Here is a 19,434-nt window from a genome sequence, read left to right on the forward strand (position 1 = left end):
CCATGCACAACCAACCCATGGTCAGGTCTGAGCAGCTTTTGGTCCCAGGCCAAACCTAGCATGGCTTGGTCCCTCATCCCCAAGTGATCATCTTCCAGAAGAATGGCCCTTGGTGTCAAGACAGGGTTGTGTGGGCCACCAAAGAAATGTCCAGATTATTCTAGATGTTGCATTCTAAATGCAAATGTGGCCTATGTTTCTATCTCCACTCTACACATGCCAGTGCTCTGAAGCCATGCTGAAACCTGGTTGTTGCCTGGGACAAATGTAGGCTTGGGTGGCATGTCTGAAAGCGCCCACTTTTCTCGTTAGGTTTCTATCAATGAATTCTTCTATTCATTAGTCCCACATTCTGCCTACCCTCCATATGCACTTCCATTAGGGCAGGGGGAATTTACAAAGTAAAAGAAATACGTGGCCAAAGGCAGAATCTTGAGGGAGTCATAATTTAGAGAACAAAAGCACCTGTTGTTTCCCCTAGTAATGACCTTAAAAGTACAAGTTTGGACTGTTTCTCTCTAAATACGACCATCTCACAAGACATGGCTGCATGTGGAAAAGGGAATCGACATTACGAGCAATAAATTTGAAAAGCTCATTAAAAAGACATAATGAATTTGGTACACCACATATTTCTAGATCAAAGTTACCTTTGAAGAGACCAAACTCCAGCCTGTGAATCAATGAAACTGCTTCCTTTCTGTTCTGATCTTACTTGGTGGTGTCCAATAAAACAGAAGTTAAGGAAATTGTTGTTATCTGAATATGGCTAGAAGGAGCCATCTCTGAATGACAGTCTTGTCCCAAAGCAACAATTGTGGAAATCATTAGGAAGGCAAGGCCAAGTGACGCAAGGAATAAGGTTGTTTTTTGAGTTAATCTTTTCCTGCAGCCGTCGTCACCCGCAACTCCCGTCCACTTGCTGTGTGAAACAGCGTAGTCTTTGTCAACGTTAACAGGGTCTGGGAAGACTTCTCATTCATGAATATGTATCATCAGCTCTCCATGTCTACAGAGACAAACCCTTCAAAACTGCAATAACCACCGCCTCCCCCCCCCCCTCACCAACCAACCAGCCGCCCAAATCCTAAGCTATTGGGCTGAGGGAGCTGAAATGCTAGCAAGTAATGTGAGCTCACGCTTTCGAAATGAACTAGAGGAACTTTCTGCTCTAAACCTTTCTTAGGACTCGTCGAAGCCTATAGAACACTTTCATTCTTCATGGGCAAATGGGCAAAACTTGCCATGACCTCTCAGGGGGAAAGAAACACTTTTGCATTTTAGTGTTCTGGCCTCAAGCATGAATAGCAAATGTTTCACTGCACACTGTACCGGTAACGTGTTTTCAGTTCTTTTGCAAAACTAGCTGCGTCTCAACTTCTGAGCTGTAAACCACATAACACTCACAAAGTTCCTCACTTTAAATAGTCAGTCTGATGCGAATAGGGCTTCTCGCGTGAATCCTCACACACAGTGCTTTTTTCTAAAAAAATGTTTAGGGGTAGTCTCCTTTTCCTAACCTTATTGAAATACTGTCCCTCAATGAGGCCAAACTTAGATTCACGAAATGTTTAGGGGTGTGATACTCCCGCATCCCCCCAGAAAAAAGCACTGCTCGCACATGTCAACATTTAGGTTGCTTCTAGGCGGCCTCTTTATTGAGCGTTATCTTAATTAGTTTGCAGAAAGTTTGTAGGGAGGTTATATGATGCCATGTCAAGCAATTGTTATTCCACACTTTCCTGTCAATTTACAGTACAGTGGTACCTTGGGTTAAGAACTTAATTCATTCCGGAGGTCCGTTCTTAACCTGAAACTGTTCTTAACCTGAAGCACTACTTTAGCTAATGGGGGCCTCTCGCTGCTGCCGCCGCGCCGGAGCACGATTTCTGTTCTCATCCTGAAGCAAAGTTCTTAACCTGAGGGACTATTTCTGGGTTAGCAGAGTCTGTAACCTGAAGCATATGTAACCTGAAGCGTATGTAACCTGAAGCGTATGTAACCTGAGGTACCACTGTATTTGCAAACAGGCATTTTCTTTCTGGAAGCAACTAACATGGAATTGAGCATGTAACCTGAGGTACCACTGTATATGCTGTGAAAGCCTGTTTTTTTCTTTTCTTCTTAAAAGTGGGGTTTGTTGCACAAGAGTGCCCGATCCACCTTAACTGCATAGCCTGAATTTGGTAGTATATTTTTGAATCCCACCATCAAATTTCCAATAGTTTGGAAGTGTTCTTAGTTTGTATGATAACAGATAAGAATTTTTCAGTAGACATACTGGCAGCGACTATTTTATGCTGGTTTTCTGCTGCCAGCCCCGTGTGCTTAAGCATGTCCCACCCTGTTACACTCTATTACCCTCCGCCTCACCCCTGTTACGCCCCCCGTTCTGCCCTCTTGTGAGTCCAAAAGCACCTCCGGGTGTCGGTGTGTAATACATATAAGCTAATGTTGAATGAATATGTTTTATATGTTTTTAAAGATCTAAATATTTTGAGGAACGGATGTAAGTGTTGGAATTCTGCCACTCGGTCAGAGGAATGTGTCCTTCTCAGCCGTAGGCACCGGCAGATATTCCTTGGCGACCTCCCCGCTGCTACACTGCTGATAAGCAGCCGAGGTCTCGGCGATTCTTCTCAGATGTGTGAGAGGAACACACCGTTCTTCCTCTCTCCCCTTTGGTGTCCCCCAGGGAGGGGAAAGAAGCAGACAGAAATCTATTTACATCTTTTATTCCTGTCTTTCATATCAGTACAGAGAAAACATGTCTGCACTCCATAGCAGTTAGAATAGACTCCACCCATGTACTTCCAGTATGGGTCATATGACACACACACAGAGCTAACATCCGGTGCTCAGTACAGAATGGACTGCCCCTTTGTTCCCATGGCAACAGTCACAAACATCCTGTTTGGCTTTCCAGCCACAAGCAGCTGACTGAGCTGCTAGAGCCTTTGCTTGCAGCAGCTTTGGTGCTTTACAATAACAGTAAGATGGTTAAAGCCTATCAGATGTGTTTTGTATTTAGGCTTAATCAATAACCTCAACACCTTTAGGCTGCAATCCTATACATGTTTATTTGGGAGTAACTGTATGGGACTTACCTCTGAGTTGACATGCATAGAACTGCACTGTCAGAGACTTGATGCTCTCCAATAATCAAAGCTCTTCAACCAAACTGCTTTCCAAAGTCCTGAATTCCCCTACTTTCAATTGCACACTTTTCACCAGTTTGCATAAGGAAAGCTACATAGCAGCAGTGATGCGAAGAAAAATGATACTGTGGAACTATACTGTATAACTATGGGTCAAGACTATAGTATGCTTGCACAAAACTAAAGAAAGGAATATCCCAGCAAGGTAAGATTAATGGAGAAAATCCTGCATAGCCTGCTATATTAAATTTCTATGTCATGTACACATAAAACTTTGAGGACTAATATAGCCCAATGGACAGAGTGCTGTATTTAGTCCAAGTTGGGTATGAATTTGCTCTCAGCCTTAATTTGCTTTCTGTTATAACAGTAACTCACAGGAAGGGAAAAGGTAAAAGAGCAGTCCTTATGCCAGCTGGAGTAAACTGAATGTCCTGTAACATATTCAAACTCCCAGCTATAAAGAAGTCAGAGGAAACATGCCTCTGAACACCAGTTGCTGAAAACTGGTGCTACTCAGATCCACTGGCAAGCTCTTCTTACGTTCTTAAGAAACAAAATATAATTAAGTTTTGCATTTTAGTGTAAAAGGTAAAGGTAAAGGTACCCCTGCCCTTACGGGCCAGTCTTGCCAGACTCTGGGGTTGTGCGCCCATCTCACTCAAGAGGCCAGGAGCCAGCGCTGTCCGAAGACACTTCCGGGTCACGTGGCCAGCATGACATCGCTGCTCTGGCGAGCCAGAGCTGCACACGGAAACGCCGTTTACCTTCCTGCTACAAAGCGGTCCCTATTTATCTACTTGCACCCGAGGGTGCTTTCGAACTGCTAGGTTGGCAGGCGCTGGGACCAAACAACGGGAGCGCACCCCGCCGCGGGGATTCGAACCGCCGACCTTTCGATCGGCAAGCCCTAGGCGCTGAGGCTTTAACCCACAGCGCCACCCGCGTCCCACATTTTAGTGTACTAGTATCCCAAATGAATAGCAAATGTGAGCAAATCATATCGTAAGGAAATATTGTTTCAAGGAAAAGATGTAGCTCAGTGGCAGAGCACATGTTTTTAATGCAAAAAGGTCCCAGGTTCTGTCCCTGCCATCTCCAGGTAAGATGGGAAAGACTTCCGTCTGAAACCATGGAAAGCCACTGTTGGTCACAACTGACAGTACTTCATGGACCAATGGGTCTGAATCACTATGGGCAAGTTTCCTGCGGTCCTGTAGAGGGAAACATTATGACCCAATAGTTATAGGCTGCTTTGAACATTATGTTTTTCGCAGCCTAGTTGCTAGGAGACTGGGGCTACAATCCTATGAACATTTTTCTGGGAGTAAGCCCCACCGAATACAGCAGTACTTAAATCCAATTTAAAATGCATGGGATTGTGCTCTGAGTTTTTAATCCAGAAGGGCTTTGAGTCTGTCCTCTGCCGTGAACTCTCCTTCATTATACGCCTTTAGGTGCCAGGCAAAAAACGTTCCTCTTTGGCTGATTATATCTGATACCCTATTAAATGTGTGGGGAGAGGGGGGTTATTGGTTTTTGTTTTTATTATGTAATTTGTGTGTTTTTATCTTTTATTTTAATGTAGAGAAGAGCCCTGAGATCTATGGGTGGAGGGCAGTATACAGATTTAATAAACAACAACAACTTACTCTATAGGTGGCCTTATACCAATCAGTGTCCCACACCAGCAGTCTGCTGATATGGATAAAATGGTACTCAGCTGTCTTTTGTGTGTGAATGGTTTAAAAACAATGTTATTGTGCAGAGTCCCAAACAGACCATCATATAATTAACTGCATAATCCACTTAATCCCTCAGGCCTGAGGGTTTTCCACCCCTGTCATAGAGAATAGTAGGAACAGCTTTAGACATAGCATTTATACGTGTGTGTGTGTGTGTGTGTGTGTGTGTGTGTGTGTGTGTGTCACATAGAAGATGCAGCCAGCTTGTTTTCTGCTACTGTACAGGGTAGGACCAAAACAAATGGATTCAAATGATAAAAAAGGAGATTCCGGCTAAACATTAGGAAGAACTTTGTGACAATAAGAACTGAGTCCCTGTAAGGGAAAAGGGTGGGATGATGATAATAATAATAATAATAATAAGAATAAGAATAAGAATAATAATGGCAGTGTTTGGAAGTGGAATAGACTACCTCAGAAGGTGATCACTTTCCGTCAATGGAGAATTTTAAACAGGTTGGCTATCCATCTGTCAGGGATTCTTTAGCTGTGATTTCTGCCTTGCAGGGGTTGGGCTAGATGACCACTGGGGTCCCTTTCAACTCTAAAATTCTGTGATTCTAATTAACCTCAGCGATAACGAGTTTTTTTGGGGGGAGGGGCATAAATGACAGCAACAGAAAAGGGGTAGCCTGCTTTATAAAGGTCTATCAGGTATACAGTGCTTCCCTAATATCTAATATAACCCAAGTCCATCTCGTAAAGCTTAATCTCTATAGTTTCTTTAAAAAAAAATAAATACAATCTCCTCTCTGCTCCAGGCTACTCTTGATCTCATTTCTAAACACAAGCACTTCTGCTTCTGCTGAGGGAAGGGGGTAGGGTAGACTGTGCAGGAACCAGCCCTCCTCGCCCCCTCCCCGTTTTTCCCATTTTGCCTGTTAATTGGCTGAGACCACCAGAATTTGGAGGACACAGATGTCACTGATAGTTTGCCTAGGGAGCACATTCATGCCCATCTGTTGCAGTCTAGAAGGCTGTTCATACATCCACAAGGCCTTCATTTAATTCTTGTCAGAAAGTAATGTAAATCCCGTTTACCTCAGAGGTCGCAGCCGAGATTTATGCCAATGAGCCCCTTGCAATTTACACACACGCACACTGTAGTTCTATAGGAGAAAAGAAACCCTTTCATGTGGGTGCATATTAACAAGAGAGCTTGCCTTAGGAAAGGCTGTCCCTGAGTCAGGGTTTTCCTTATTTTAATACAGCCGGTGCCGTTCGGTATACGAGGCTTTACAAAAAGAAAAAGCGTTTAAACTTGAAACCAGCAAACGAGTAAGATGGCAGCAGAGCCTCAAGCAAATAGCCATGCTTCATCTCTCATTCAGCACATTACAAATGAAATAGCCTACAAATTTCTTGCTGTGGTTTCAACATATGCCAGTGGGGAGAAGTGCTGGCCTATTTGTGAAAGAAAAGAAAAGAAAAAAGATTTAGTTTTCTGCTTGGGATGGTATTTACACCAGTGTGTTCAAAGAGCTTGTGTTTTATTTAAGGAAATCCTGCAACCAAGTAACAAACAAACAAAGAGATAAGCTCATCAGGTATAAATGTGTAGAAAAGTGAATGCTGATAATCCAGTTAATATCATCTAGACCTCCCTGGCTCATCTACAACCCACAGTACACATCACAATACAGTAAATCTGTTTTAAAAACTTGCAGCTTCCCCACAAACTGTATGTGTTGTGTGGTATATTCCAACATTTCAAATCATATATTGCTGCAATATGCAATATCATTTATGATACCATATTCTTACCTCAGATGTACATTTAACTTCAAACTACAGTTGTAGGAAAGTACAGAAAGAAGAAATGCAGCTCTGCTCGTTTTGATAAGGAGAGAAACCTCATTAACTTGAAAGTTAAAATTTAAATCTGACCTTTTCAAAGGCCAGGCGTTTGGTGCTCAGCCCTGCTCTCCCTCTGCAGGGCCATGGGACTCATGCTATTGAATTCCAAAGGGAGCAAAATCTGGCCCTTTAGAATGGCTAGATGCAAAGTGCAGTGTAGCGTAATGACATGGGTTCAAAGTGGCTTTGACAAGCACATACTTCAAAGTGCTGAAGGGGCAGGGGGAGAATTTGTACTTGGCTGTACATTTGGTATATCATTTTAAAATGTGGCTCTAATATTGCAGCCCTATACTTTTCTACTCAGAAGTAAGTCCGGCTGAGCTTAGCAACGTAAGCAGGTATATAGCACTGCAGCCTAAATTTGCTTTTTAGATGACTTGCAGTGGAGAGGAAAAAGGCTGCATACACACCATGTTGAAAGGAAAACAAGGATTAAATCACCCAAATTAGCCACTGGTGAGGAAACGATCCCAGATAATAGCTACGGTTCAGCACAGCCTTGCCTAGATTTGCATGACCAAATGCCTAGGAGAACAAGATCTGTTTTAAGCTGGCACCAAAATCTCACCAGAGCTAGAGCATTCCTTGCCACCAGCAGAAGGGAATTCCTCATGAAAGTCAGGGAACTCTCCCTGACCTAGAATGACCTAGAATTTGCCACAAGGAGCTGCAAGTGAGATGAGGAAACCAGCAAAAGTTAGGTGGGGGCAGCTTCTGCAAAGCCACATTCTCTGTCATTCCAGAGGTTTTCCACCAACTCTTCCTGAATGACAGGTGGTGGGGACTGAAGTGCTTACACAGGTGGGTCTGTAAAGCTTTGTTCTGCAAGCAGAGTTCTTGAATACAAGCTTGTATCACTCTTGACGTTACTCCTGATTGAAGCCAGGGCCAGAGTATGGACAGATCAGAATGGGGAAATTCTGTATGCCTCATTGTATCATAGAGTTGGAAGAAATCCTAATGGCCATCTAGTCCAATGCAGGAATATTTTGCCCAATGTGGGGCTCAAACCCACGACCCTGAGACTAAGAGTCTCATGCTCTACTGACTGAGCTATCCCATCAGTTTGAATTACTTACATATAGTGGTGTTTGTGAAAGTGATCCTTCTCCACTGACCCCAATCTTTTACTTGTTTGGAGACTTTAGAGAAGAAGGGAATACGCACACAACCCCAAAAAGGGAAATAACAAAACCCTTAATGTTAGTAATGAGCCTTGTGCTTCCAGATGTTGCAGTTCCCCAAGTAATTTAAACATCACTCCCTCCCCTCTCAGCTTTGCAAAAGGTTCCTTGCATGACTAAAAGATTTGTATAATCACCAGCGCCTCCGTTCATTGGTCACCATAATTTTCCATCCAGAGAAAGGGGAAGTTTCAGTGTAGCACTTAAAATAATTAAAAATGTTTATTTGAAAGTCAAAACAGCCCTGGCCCTAAATAATGATTTGCTTTTCTCAATTGACTGCGCTAAGTCCCCACCGGACACTCCTGGGACGATCTTTATTTGTTCCCTGTTGGGATTAATCCATAAATGCAGTCTCCACGTGGAGCTCCTCGGGTCTTTGTTTCTTCCTCCTCATTGGTCTCTCTGGAATTGTAGCATAGCCTAAAGATCAAAATGAGGATGAGATTTATTTATTTATTTTGCCTTGAGAGCGAAAGGGGCTTAGGGGTTTTAATTGGTTTTTCAGAATTTTATACTGTAAATATGGCTCCAATATTGCACCCAGTTTTTAAAGAAAGTAACATTAAGAGTTGCCAGATAAGTAATGCTGCTTGATTTTTTTGTTTTGTTTTTTTGCAGCAAGAACAACAAAGAGTCTCGTGGACACCTTAAAGGCTAGCACAGTCTTTTGTAGGCCAGAATACACTTCCTCAGGTGCATGAAACGTAACAGAGGAAAACAATTCCTGCATCTGGTGAAGTGGGCCCTTGTTCACAAAAGCTTATGACACGATAAACTTGTTATCCTTCAAGCTGCCACTCCTTGTTGTTTGATAAAATTGTGAAGATCACCTATGTAAATAGGGATTCTCACTGGTTTGTAATAATTAACGGATGCTGGAAGCAGTCCTCTAAAATGGAATGCGGAAGCTGTACAATGTTACAGCCTGAGGCTGCATTCACACAGCAGTTTATTCTGTTTCCAAGATTCCAATGTTAATTTCTGCATTATATTTGGGCATCAAATCCACTTCCAGAAATCTAGCAGACGTTTAGTGCTCATTTCTGTGCTAATTGCTTCCAGAAACAATCCATTTGCAACCCCATTAAACCAGAAAATTGTGGCAGTAAAGTGACAAAATTTGGGGCAGTATACCAGAAGATATACTGAAGACTAAACGACTAAACAACAACAACCAGAAGATAGTTGTTTCCTGCCATTTTCATGGGTGATGCATCATGTGCGAAAGGCTTGGGGCAGCAGTGGCATCGTCCAGTGATATCTGTTGTTGCACCGCACTGCATCCATCAGTGTGAATGAAATTCAGTGTGACATTGGTAAAACACACACACACACACACAGAGAGAGAGAGAGAGAGAGAGTTCCATGACACAACTAGTACCACAGTATGAAGGGAACATTAGAAAACAGAAACACTTACATTATAATTAGGAATACTTGTTCCCCCCATATCTAAATGCACTCCATGTCTCCTTCATTAAACTTTGGAGTCTTTTTTCCTTGTGGATCCTTCATTGTTCTAACTCAAATGCTTTTGCAGGATAGTGTACATCTTTCGCATTGATCGGCAAGTGGCTACAGTTCAGTTTGCATCTTTCATGTTAGCTGACACAGTTTATATATGACAGGCCTGAGCCACACAAACCTTTTAACACGGTGAGTGGTGGGTACTGAATCTCTGACAAGGGAACCATCCGATTACATCACCAGGCACCCTCAGAAACCACCTTATTTGCAAACAGGCGTTTTCTTTCTGGGAGCAACTAACATGGAATTGAGTACTAAACTTGCACTCTAGCCTACTAAAGTTCCAAGTGAGGCTTTTACATGCTCAAGCATCATGTGGAAATTTAACAGGGAAAAGTCGTGAAAAGTGCCATTTGAATGCAGCCTGAGGTTCACCAGAATTTTCCAGATAATTGGGGGGAGAACTAGATATCGGGGTGTTGTTTCCCCTGCTTTCTGTTTTTCATAACTCTTTTGTTTTGCCCCCATACAGCAGCATAGCAGGGAAAACTGAATGGTGTCTTTTTGTTGACTGGGAAGTTAGCAGGGGATTGCCTCTCCCCATCCACCATGTTGTGCATACAATTATTTGAGCACTTGTTCCCAAAGTGCTTCCTACCGTCTCCGGAAAGAGTATGTGATGTAACTCAGCTAGCATTTCTAGAAATCACGGTGATTCTCTGCAGAGCAAGGTTAAAAGGTCTTGAAAACATGAGGGTTCCAGCATAAAGCACTTGACTGCATGGAACCAACATGTGTGCAAATGGATTCTATGTGTGCGCATGTGGCTGGCCACTTCACTGTTTGGGGCTTTTTACAGGGGTATTGAAAAGCAACCTCCTCTCTCCATGCTGTGGTACACGAACCCCAGAGTAATTTCACACCCTTCCCTAATAAAGTCCTCTGAGACTGTCATGTACTTCCCCTATTATCCCTCCCTGCTTGAGCCTTGCCGATAATTGATGATGCTTTAGTTAATCATCCTTCCCCTTCTTTTGTTCACCAGGTATCTTGGCCTAGAAAGGATCCTTTTCATTTAGAATTTGTGTCTTCTCCTCGGTAATTGATCGCCATACACCCAAAGACGCGCACACCCCACCCAATTTTCAAGCGAGCAGCATGGATAATCAAAGAAGGATGGCCGCTCTGTTGCAGGAATGCAAACAGATGCTGGATCAGATCTCACCAGAGGTGCAGGACCAGTCTGAGAGAGACGAAAGCAGGCATCAGCAGTACAGAGGTGAGATTCCAGAGACAAGTTCTGGGTGCAAAACAGCCAACTGCCCTAAACTTCCACCCCATCCCCGGCCTGCCCTATTTACCCGCGCGCCCCTCTCCCAATCTCCTAGCAGATAAGTGTCAAAAGATTACTGGATTTCTAGGACATGAATGGGATGTGAGCTAGGAGGCAGGCAGGGAAGGAAGCCCACTTTGTACCAGTGAATTGCTGTCAGTTCTCATTTAAAGCTTCAGTAAACATGAGGCTATAAGGAGCGGTTTTCGTTTAAGAAAAACAATGCTTCCAAAGTTTGGCGATGCACATAAATTTCAATTATAAAAAAGGGGGAGGGGAAATAATGCAACTTCTGAATGGCGGCTGTTTGCTGTCCTTTCACTGAAAGTATATCCCCTTCATTAAAGCATTTGACCGTTTCCCCTAATGCAACTCCCTACATTTGAATTCCCAGATATTTTTCTCTCTGTATAAAAGTTCATCATCTACAAAAGTGTTTTGAAAATAAAAATGGTTCAGGGTGTTAGGGGAACATTTGCAGGCAACGGATACTTTGAAGAGGGGTACGTAAATACCAGTGACACATTGAAAGAGTTTTTGTTTTATTGAATATGATATGAAAAGGAAACCATTTATTAAAGAAATCATTTATTGAAATAGGAAGATGATCTATTAGGTCATCTGATGAAGCAAACTCTTGCCTGTGCATAGTTGTTCCATGATCCATTTGTTAGTCTATTATTATTATTATTATTATTATTATTATTATTATTATTATTCCCATTTGACTAGATTGCGCCAGCCACACTGGGTGGCTTCCAACAAATTGAAAACATTAAGCACAGTAAGACATCAAACATTAAGAACTTCCTTATACAAGGCTGCCTTCAGATGTCTTCTAAAGATTATATAGTTGCTCATCTCTTTGACATCTGATGGGAAGGCGTTCCACAGGGAGAGTGCCACTACTGAGAAGGCCCTCTGCCCAGTTCCCTGTAACCTCACTTCGTGCAGTGAAGGAACCCCAAAAGGCCCTCAGTGCTGAGCTTCAGTGTCCAGGCTGAACGGTGGGGATGGAGATGCTCCTTAAGGTGCCACAAGTCTTGTTATTGTGTCCAGAAGCCTCTTTATGGGGGTTTTCCTGCAGCAGATTACCATGGCTAGCTCTTCCAAAAGTAATTACTCCGGATAAAGCTACCATAAGATGTGCCTTTATTCCAAAATAACACCCATTCTGTTCAATGGGGCTTGCTCTTTAGGAAGTCTACTTAGAAATACTAAACAGTTGCAGTACTTTTGCAAAAAGCTTTGCCAGTTCAGAGCCTAATCTTGTACCTCCATAAATTCTGACTTTGTACACTACCTAACAATTAAGTTGTCACTGTTGAAATCCTTTTGACCATACTTCCTCCTTCCATCCCTTTACTGCCATACTAGGGTCTTGGGTGCTTCCACACAGATACTTAGTGTGGACTTGGTGCTGCTCTGGCAAACACATTTTGCAGCATTCAAATAACCTAGTCCTCATCAAAATGGCAACCCATTTGCCTACAGCCTTCATTTAATCTGGATCTATAATTTCTGCAGAAGCTTTGGGGTTTTTTTTAAAAATTTATATTATTTTTCCTGGAAACAGTCCATCTGAACTAACTGAAGGGGGGAATATGGGATGGCATTTTGATAAGGACAGCATAGTGGGGACATTGTGTAAGACTGACCTACACAAGCAGCACCGAGCGCAGAATAAACTGCTGCAAGAAGTGGCCCTCTGTTAAGCAGACTATTTTTTAAATAGGTAAATCTGAATTTTGTTTACTTGTTTGTTAACACACACACACACACACACAGGATTTCCCTTTTTGACAGACAAATCATATGACTCCACCTAGTTCTGCTGTTTCAATAGTATCAGCTACTTTGCCCGAGTGAATCAATCATGATGACATTTGGGGAAATTTAAATCCACCTCATGCAGGGCCTGTTCTGTTTGTGTACAGTTTTCTGCTTCCTTTGGCTGTGATGATAGTTGTCTGTAGCTCTTTGGCATTTGGGAATATAGGCTATGTGTAAAGGGCTGGTGTATTTTTTTCTTGTAAGGTTTCCTTTCATTTCATCCCACAAAAGGCACTTTTGTTTCCTTGTCACAAATTCCTTTCAGCTTTATTATCACTCTTTAGAATGGGCTATTGAACTTCTAATCAGGTAGTTCTTTCTTCTTCGGTTTCCCTTATTAAATGCTGGAGAGTATGATAAATAATCGGCTTAGTTACAGATAAGGTACATCAGTGCCCTTTTAATCACTACATTAGACATGGCCCTTCAGGTAAACTACTTCAAGCAGCAAAGGAACCAAGGCTCAGAGATTCCCTAGGACCTACTTCCCTTAGATTTTCATTTTTGTATTAGCTATCCGCTTTGAGTCTGAGAGACAATGATATGAATAATGTCACAAAGTGTGTATGATTGTTCCATTTGATTATATCCCTGCAGGTTAGTTAAATGCTCCAATTGCAGGTGTCTTCTTCCCTAACAGGTAGTTTTTTTTATATATAAATAAATCCTGCCATGATCACATGTTGCGTATAAGACATGTGGCATCATTTATGGCAGCAGTTTGAACTAATTATCTGAACTCAAAGCCTGAAGCTTGTTGTTGTTGTTGTTGTTATTTATTAAATGCCTATACTGCCCTTCACTTGAAGATCACAGAGCGGTTTACAATAAAAAAACAAAAATACACACCATAGTAACAAACACAAACAATAACATTCCCCACACATCATTTCATTTATTATTATTACTATTGCTTCCCTAGATACTACTTCTTTCTATCCAGGATGGAGATGAATAGTGGAAACGGGGGCAGGGATTTAGAAATGAACTCGTCCAGCTTGGTTTCCCTTAGCTCTTCATGTCTCATGGATTTCCAGACTGGCTGACTTCACACCAATCTGCCAAATCTCATTCACCAGCTTTTTCCTTGTTGTTGTTTAGTTGTTTAGTCATTTCCGACTCTTCATGACCCCATGGACCAGAGCACGCCAGGCACTCCTGTCTTCCACTGCCTCCCTCAGTTTGGTCAAACTCATGTTCGTAGCTTCGAGAACACTGTCCAACCATCTCGTCCTCTGTTGTCCCCTTCTCCTGGTATCCTTTTCCTAAGTTTCTGCAAAAGACAAATTCTGAGGAAGAGTGCTGTTTCTTAAACTTCTCCTAACTCATTGATCGGGAATATTAAGAAACTACAGACCTAAGCCAAAGGCTTTATTCAACACCTTTCATTCTGGGTTGGACTAAAATTCCATTCAGTATTCTGTTTCCAGCAAGTCAGACGTGACAGCAATGGCTTTCCCCTGTTACATGTCTCCAGCATCTGGTATTTAAAGATATATTGCCTCTGGACTCGGAAGACTGAGTTAGCTATCAAGTTGCACATTAAGGGCTCCAAACTCTCATTTTCGCACTGTGGAGGAATCCATTTCCTCTGCTCCTTTCTGCCTCCTTTTCCCCTCTCACACCTACAAAGCAACAACAGTCTTTCACTTCCTTGATAAAATCCCTTCTCTTAATGACAGACAGCTCTAGTTTACCTGCAGGGCAGAGCACGGGAGGTCACCTGATGACAGGCAACCTCTCATTATTACTCTGCGGCTGGGAGAAGTGACAGCTTGCAGCCGCTGAGAGGCAAAAACGGTGGAGGGAATGCTTTCAGCAGGTCAGGTACAATCTCCTAACCTTCGCGGCTGAATCACTTACCTGCACTTTGACCTTTTCAGCTTTGCTCCCTGATGATCTGAGGACCCTCATCGAAGAGGCAAAGGAAATGAAGTGGCCCTTCGTGCCAGAAAAGTGGCAATACAAACAAGCCGTAGACCTGGAAGACAAAACAAACCTGAAAGATGTGATCAGTGCAAGGCTGCATGAGTTACTGGTATGAAGTATATGACACCTGCCTTTGAAACCTGCATTCACAGCACTTAGATGTACAGTGGCCTAACAGATGGTAGCCTTCCTTTTATATAGGTGACCCTCATCCTTCACTGCTGTTTCTGCTAGGTGACACTTGTCATCCTGACTCCATTTAATTCAGTGGCCGCGTTCTTACTCTTATCAGTTGTGTTGGGGTTAATGCCTTGATTTTGTTTACATATTACAAGTTATGCACCCTGGACCAGAAGGTAGTGTATTCTCTGATGTAGACATGGAGATCCTGCATGAGGGGGCTTCCCCCAGTGACTGAAGAAGCCCACTCATTCAGGAGCTTCATGTGTTCTTTGGAACAAATACAAATGTGTGCAATTACAGATACAAAGGCTTACGGATGGTCTAAAAGGTCCGAGTCCAGCACTATATCTGCAAGAGTTGCAGCTAAATGCCCCTTTGAAGGTCCCTTGTCAGGCATGATGCCGACAAGTTTCACTTGTTGTTACATATGTCATCTGAGGTGTAAGCCCTGAAGGTGGTGGGTCCAATTTTAGTTATCTTAGCAAATAGCAAGGGGATAGATATATCTTCCAAGAATTTGACTGTACCACTTTTAGAGCCATCTGTGTTGGGTTTTTGGCAACATCTTGAGGCAGTGATTTTCACTGTAAATTATGGGCTGAGTAAAGTTGTATTTTAGGCATATGGGTGGTGCTGTGGGTTAAATCACAGAGCCTAGGACTTGCCGATCAGAAGGTCGGCGATTCGAATCCCCGTGATGGGGTGAGCTCCCATTGTTCGGTCCCTGCTCCTGCCAACCTAGCAATTTGAAAGCACGTCAAAGTGCAAGTAGATAAATAGGTACCACTCCGGCGGGAAGGTAAATAGCGTTTCCGTGCGCTGCTCTGGTTCGCCAGAAGCAGCTTAGTCATGCTGGCCACATGACCCGGAAGCTGTACGCTGGCTCCCTCGGCCAATAAAGCGAGATGAGCGCCGCAACCCCAGAGTCGGCCACGACTGGACCTAATGGTCAGGGGTCCCTTTACCTTTACCTAAAGTTGTATTTAATTTTGTTTATCCTGAATCAATTGTATTGGACTACCCTATGATTCCAGTGTTTTGAGGAACAGAGAGTAACTTCTCCCTATTTATTCTGTCCTCTCCCTGTCCCCCATTCCTGACTGCATACACGTTTCTTACATACATTGGAGCATAAGGAAAGTCTCTTGGATCAGGGCAGTGGTCCATTTGGTCCAGCATCCTCTTCTCACAGCGGCCAACCAGATGCAGGACTTGAGCATAAGAACACCTGTGGTTTCCAGCAACTGGCATTCAGCAGCATTACCGCCATCCATGTGGGGAGTATATATGCATCAGGGTTAACAGCCAGTGATAACCTTACCTGCCATGAATTTGTCTAATCCTCTATTAAAGCCATCCAAGTTGGGGGCCATCACTGCCTCTAATGGGAATAAAATCCATAGTCTTTTCTGTCTTCCCTGAATCTTCCAACATTAAGCTTCATTGTATTGCCCCGAGTTCTGGTACAATGAGAGAGGGAGAAAAACTTTCCTCTTCTTCACACAACACATAGATAAACTATGGAACTCACTCCACCTGGCTTTCAATTTGAACTTAGCCTGGTCTTTTATTCCCCTTCCTTCCCTCCCCCTCCCCTTTTTATGAAGATTACCTGCTCCGGGATCCCACAGCTAATTCTCCCCTGGTCTCCTCGCTGGCCCAAATAGGACTAATTTAACCAGCTAGCCCTGGTGTTCATCTAATGTTTATTGGATGGATTTCCCCCCTAAATTGATTTTTGAATTCTGAATTTATTGTTATTCATGGTTTATACTGTATTTTATGCTGTTTTTTGTTGCATCAATTAAGTGTTTTAAATTTGTTGTTAGCCGCCCTGAGCCCGGTTTTCTGAACCAGGAAGGGTGGGGTATAAATAAAAATTTATTTGTTTTTTTTATTATAGGAGGCAGTGATATCCACCAGCATAAATTGCTTTAAAAGAGGATTAGACAAATTCATGGAGGGGAGGGCCGTCAACGGCTACGCTCTACCTCCACAGTTGGAGGCAGCTATGCTTCTGAATACCAGTTGCAGGAAAGCGCAAGAAGAGAGAGTGCTTTTGTGCTCAAATCCTGCTTGTGGGTTTCCCACAGGCATCTGGTTGGCCTCTGTGAGAACAGGATGCTAGACTAGGTGAGCTATTGGCCTGATCCAGCAAGCTATTCCTAAACCTGCGTAGGCCAGAGCTCCAAGTGTGAGAGCCAGTGTGGTGTAGTGGTTAAGAGTGGTAGTCTCATAATCTGGTGAACCGGGTTCGATTCCCCGCTCCTCCACATGCAGCTGCTGTGTGACCCTGGGCCAGTCATACTTCTCTGAAGTCTCTCAGCCCCACTCACCTCACCGAGTGTTTGTTGTGGGGGAGGAAGGGAAAGGAGAATGTTAGCCGCTTTGAGACTCCTTCGGGTAGTGATAAAGCGGGATATCAAATCCAAACTCTTCTTCTTCTCCAACAACCACTGGGAATTTGCTGCAGCACAATTGCTATGTTTGCAGAGAGGGTTAAGTGAGGGAGGGGCCTGTTGGTTGCAACCAGGTGCTATTTGTATCTGGGTGTAAGATAGGATAGGGAGTTGCCTCCTTAAATCACTGTTTCTCTCTCCTTCTGTAAGTGAATGGTTTAAGTTGCGTGGAGCACCTTACATGCCCCTTGGTAAAAGTGGGAGGGTTTTGTTGTCGCCCTTGCTTTACAAAACCCTAGTGCTAAGTGGAGTTTTATTGTGATTCTGAGTTTGTTTTGCTGTGTTTTCTTCCTCCCTGTCCCCTCCTTTCCCTTTCCCTTTTTGGTGTGTGGCCTCAGATGGAAATTTATGGTGGTGGCTGACCCCCTTTTACAATGCTCACAAAGCCCTCGGACTGAAGAGCATTTGTCTGCTCTCTCCCAGGATAAACACCTGCAGCCAACTCCCTGAGAAACCTGGATAGATGGGAGATTAATGTGACTGTAATAGTGGAACAGTGTTTGCCCACATTATCCCCTCACCCCAGGTAGATGGGCCTTTTCTGAGATGATACCAATTATTTATTGCCGAAACATCTGTTGATAACTGCAGCTGCCCCAGCAAAACAAAGCATATCATGGGGTCACAGACTATAGGGCCCTACAATCCTGCCTCGTGCTCTTTGGAGACTATTCACCAACACACCCCAAAGTACATGGGTTACCGTCGTCTTCAATGTTTCATCGTGCCGTAAAAAATACTTTCTAAACGCTGAGCTCGCTTCCCCATGTGCTTTGAACTATTATTTCATTTCCACTGGTAATTTATATTCTAGCACTATTGTACTGTGGGAGAAAAGGGATACTATTTTAGTCCCCAATTTAATTGTAGAATGACTGACACTTTGACCCATATTATTAGTATTAGTCAAGAAAGGTTCTTTCCCCCACCCCCTTTCCATTGCTCTCTTTCCCATTTATTTATTCAAAACGAAATTTAAAAAATTCAAGACACATAAAAAGTTTATTTAGAACTTTGATTAAGATGTTGAGCAAGGCTGGGGAGGGGGGAAGTATTAAATTTGCAGTTTGATTGCGAAGAATAAAGTTCTGAGCTTCCTCTTTTGATATGATTTGCAGGAGGGAATTAATTTAAATCCCTCCGAAAGAGAAATCAGCCTTTGTTGATATTGTTTGGCAAAAACTTTGACACGTTTCATCTGAGTTTATTCTAAAGTGGCGAGTTTAGAATAAGCTCTCCACTGGAATGAACCAGTGTTTGTAAAGTGATTTGGGATCCTTGAATGAAGTGTTTATTATTCTGGAAGGTCAGATTTTGGGGACCATATTCACAGTGTGCAGTATCTTAGTTTTCGAGTAGCTCCACTGATCTCAAAGTGTCTCTATGAGAGCACTTGGGTCTCCAGTCTGAAAGTTTGACTTAGCCTTGCATTGTTAGTAGCGATGCTTTGTTTGCAGACCATTGCTCTGTTGAGTATGCAAAACAACCATTGCTGCTTACATCATCCTTTTAAACAGTTCAGCTTTGCATGGGCTGCAGAATCCTATTGTACAAAACAACCAGAAGAGAGGAATGCTCATAAAAGACATGGGGCAATGGGGGTGGGTGGAGAGGGGCATGGAGGAAATCCCATATCTGCTAAATTTAATGAGAAACTCAGGGTGGTAGTCAACTGTTTTACTCAGAGTACACCCATTGAATTGGCCCAACTTAAGCAAAGTCATTAATTTCAATGGGATTTCTCTGAGCAGCTTAGTTGACAACCACCTTCAGTAATTAACACATCAATGTAAAACGTGCATCTAAAAATGTTTTTCCTCTTGATAGTGATCTTCATTGTGGAATTCCAGAATAGGAGTTTGATAGAAGAAAGATCTTGACTGTTAATGTTATTTCTGTGGGACTATAAGAAAGCAATTCTGGTGATTTGTCACCTGTCTATTCAAAGGACTATCTTAGGGTTCTTTCAGATGTTACATTTTTGGGGGTATAAATTTATGTGGGTTTTTGAGTTTTTGATCTTATTTTTTGCTTTTGTCCTGCTTTTTCATTTCTTAGGTCTAAATTAAAAATAGTGCAAAGAATTAAAAACTGTGAGAAAACTGAAAGCAGCAACAGATTTGTGTGTGTGTGTGTGTGTGTTGTAAAAAAACGCATTCTAGGGCAGCAGATATCACACAGAGGTGATTTGCCAAAGTCTTGCTAAGCCAAAACTGTTGTTTCATAAAAATTATACACCGCTTGATAATTATTTTAAAAAAATATATCTCCAAGTGGTTT

General features: G+C 42.7%; 1 protein-coding gene across 7 annotated transcripts in view; it reads left to right on the forward strand.

Annotated features, from left to right (window-relative positions):
* The window catches only part of ALPK1 (alpha kinase 1), a 58,999-nt gene that overhangs the window by 15,508 nt on the left and 24,057 nt on the right, over window positions 1–19,434 (forward strand). For 5 of the 7 annotated variants that reach the window (XR_014171604.1, XM_081924807.1, XM_081924805.1 and 2 more), the window contains 2 exons: window positions 10,463–10,696; window positions 14,467–14,621. Coding sequence is in view for 6 of the 7 variants with exons in the window: in XM_081924807.1 (XP_081780933.1) it covers window positions 10,576–10,696; window positions 14,467–14,621 (276 nt within the window). In the remaining variant the exon portion in view is untranslated. Of the gene's footprint in view, window positions 1–3,103; window positions 3,364–4,817; window positions 4,874–10,462; window positions 10,697–14,466; window positions 14,622–19,434 lie in introns of those variants that run through there. The other 2 variants (XM_081924808.1, XM_081924809.1) reach the window with 2 other exon arrangements.

Source organism: Podarcis melisellensis, assembly GCF_964234715.1.
Source record: "Podarcis melisellensis genome assembly, chromosome: 9".
Taxonomy (NCBI): Eukaryota; Metazoa; Chordata; class Lepidosauria; order Squamata; family Lacertidae; genus Podarcis; species Podarcis melisellensis.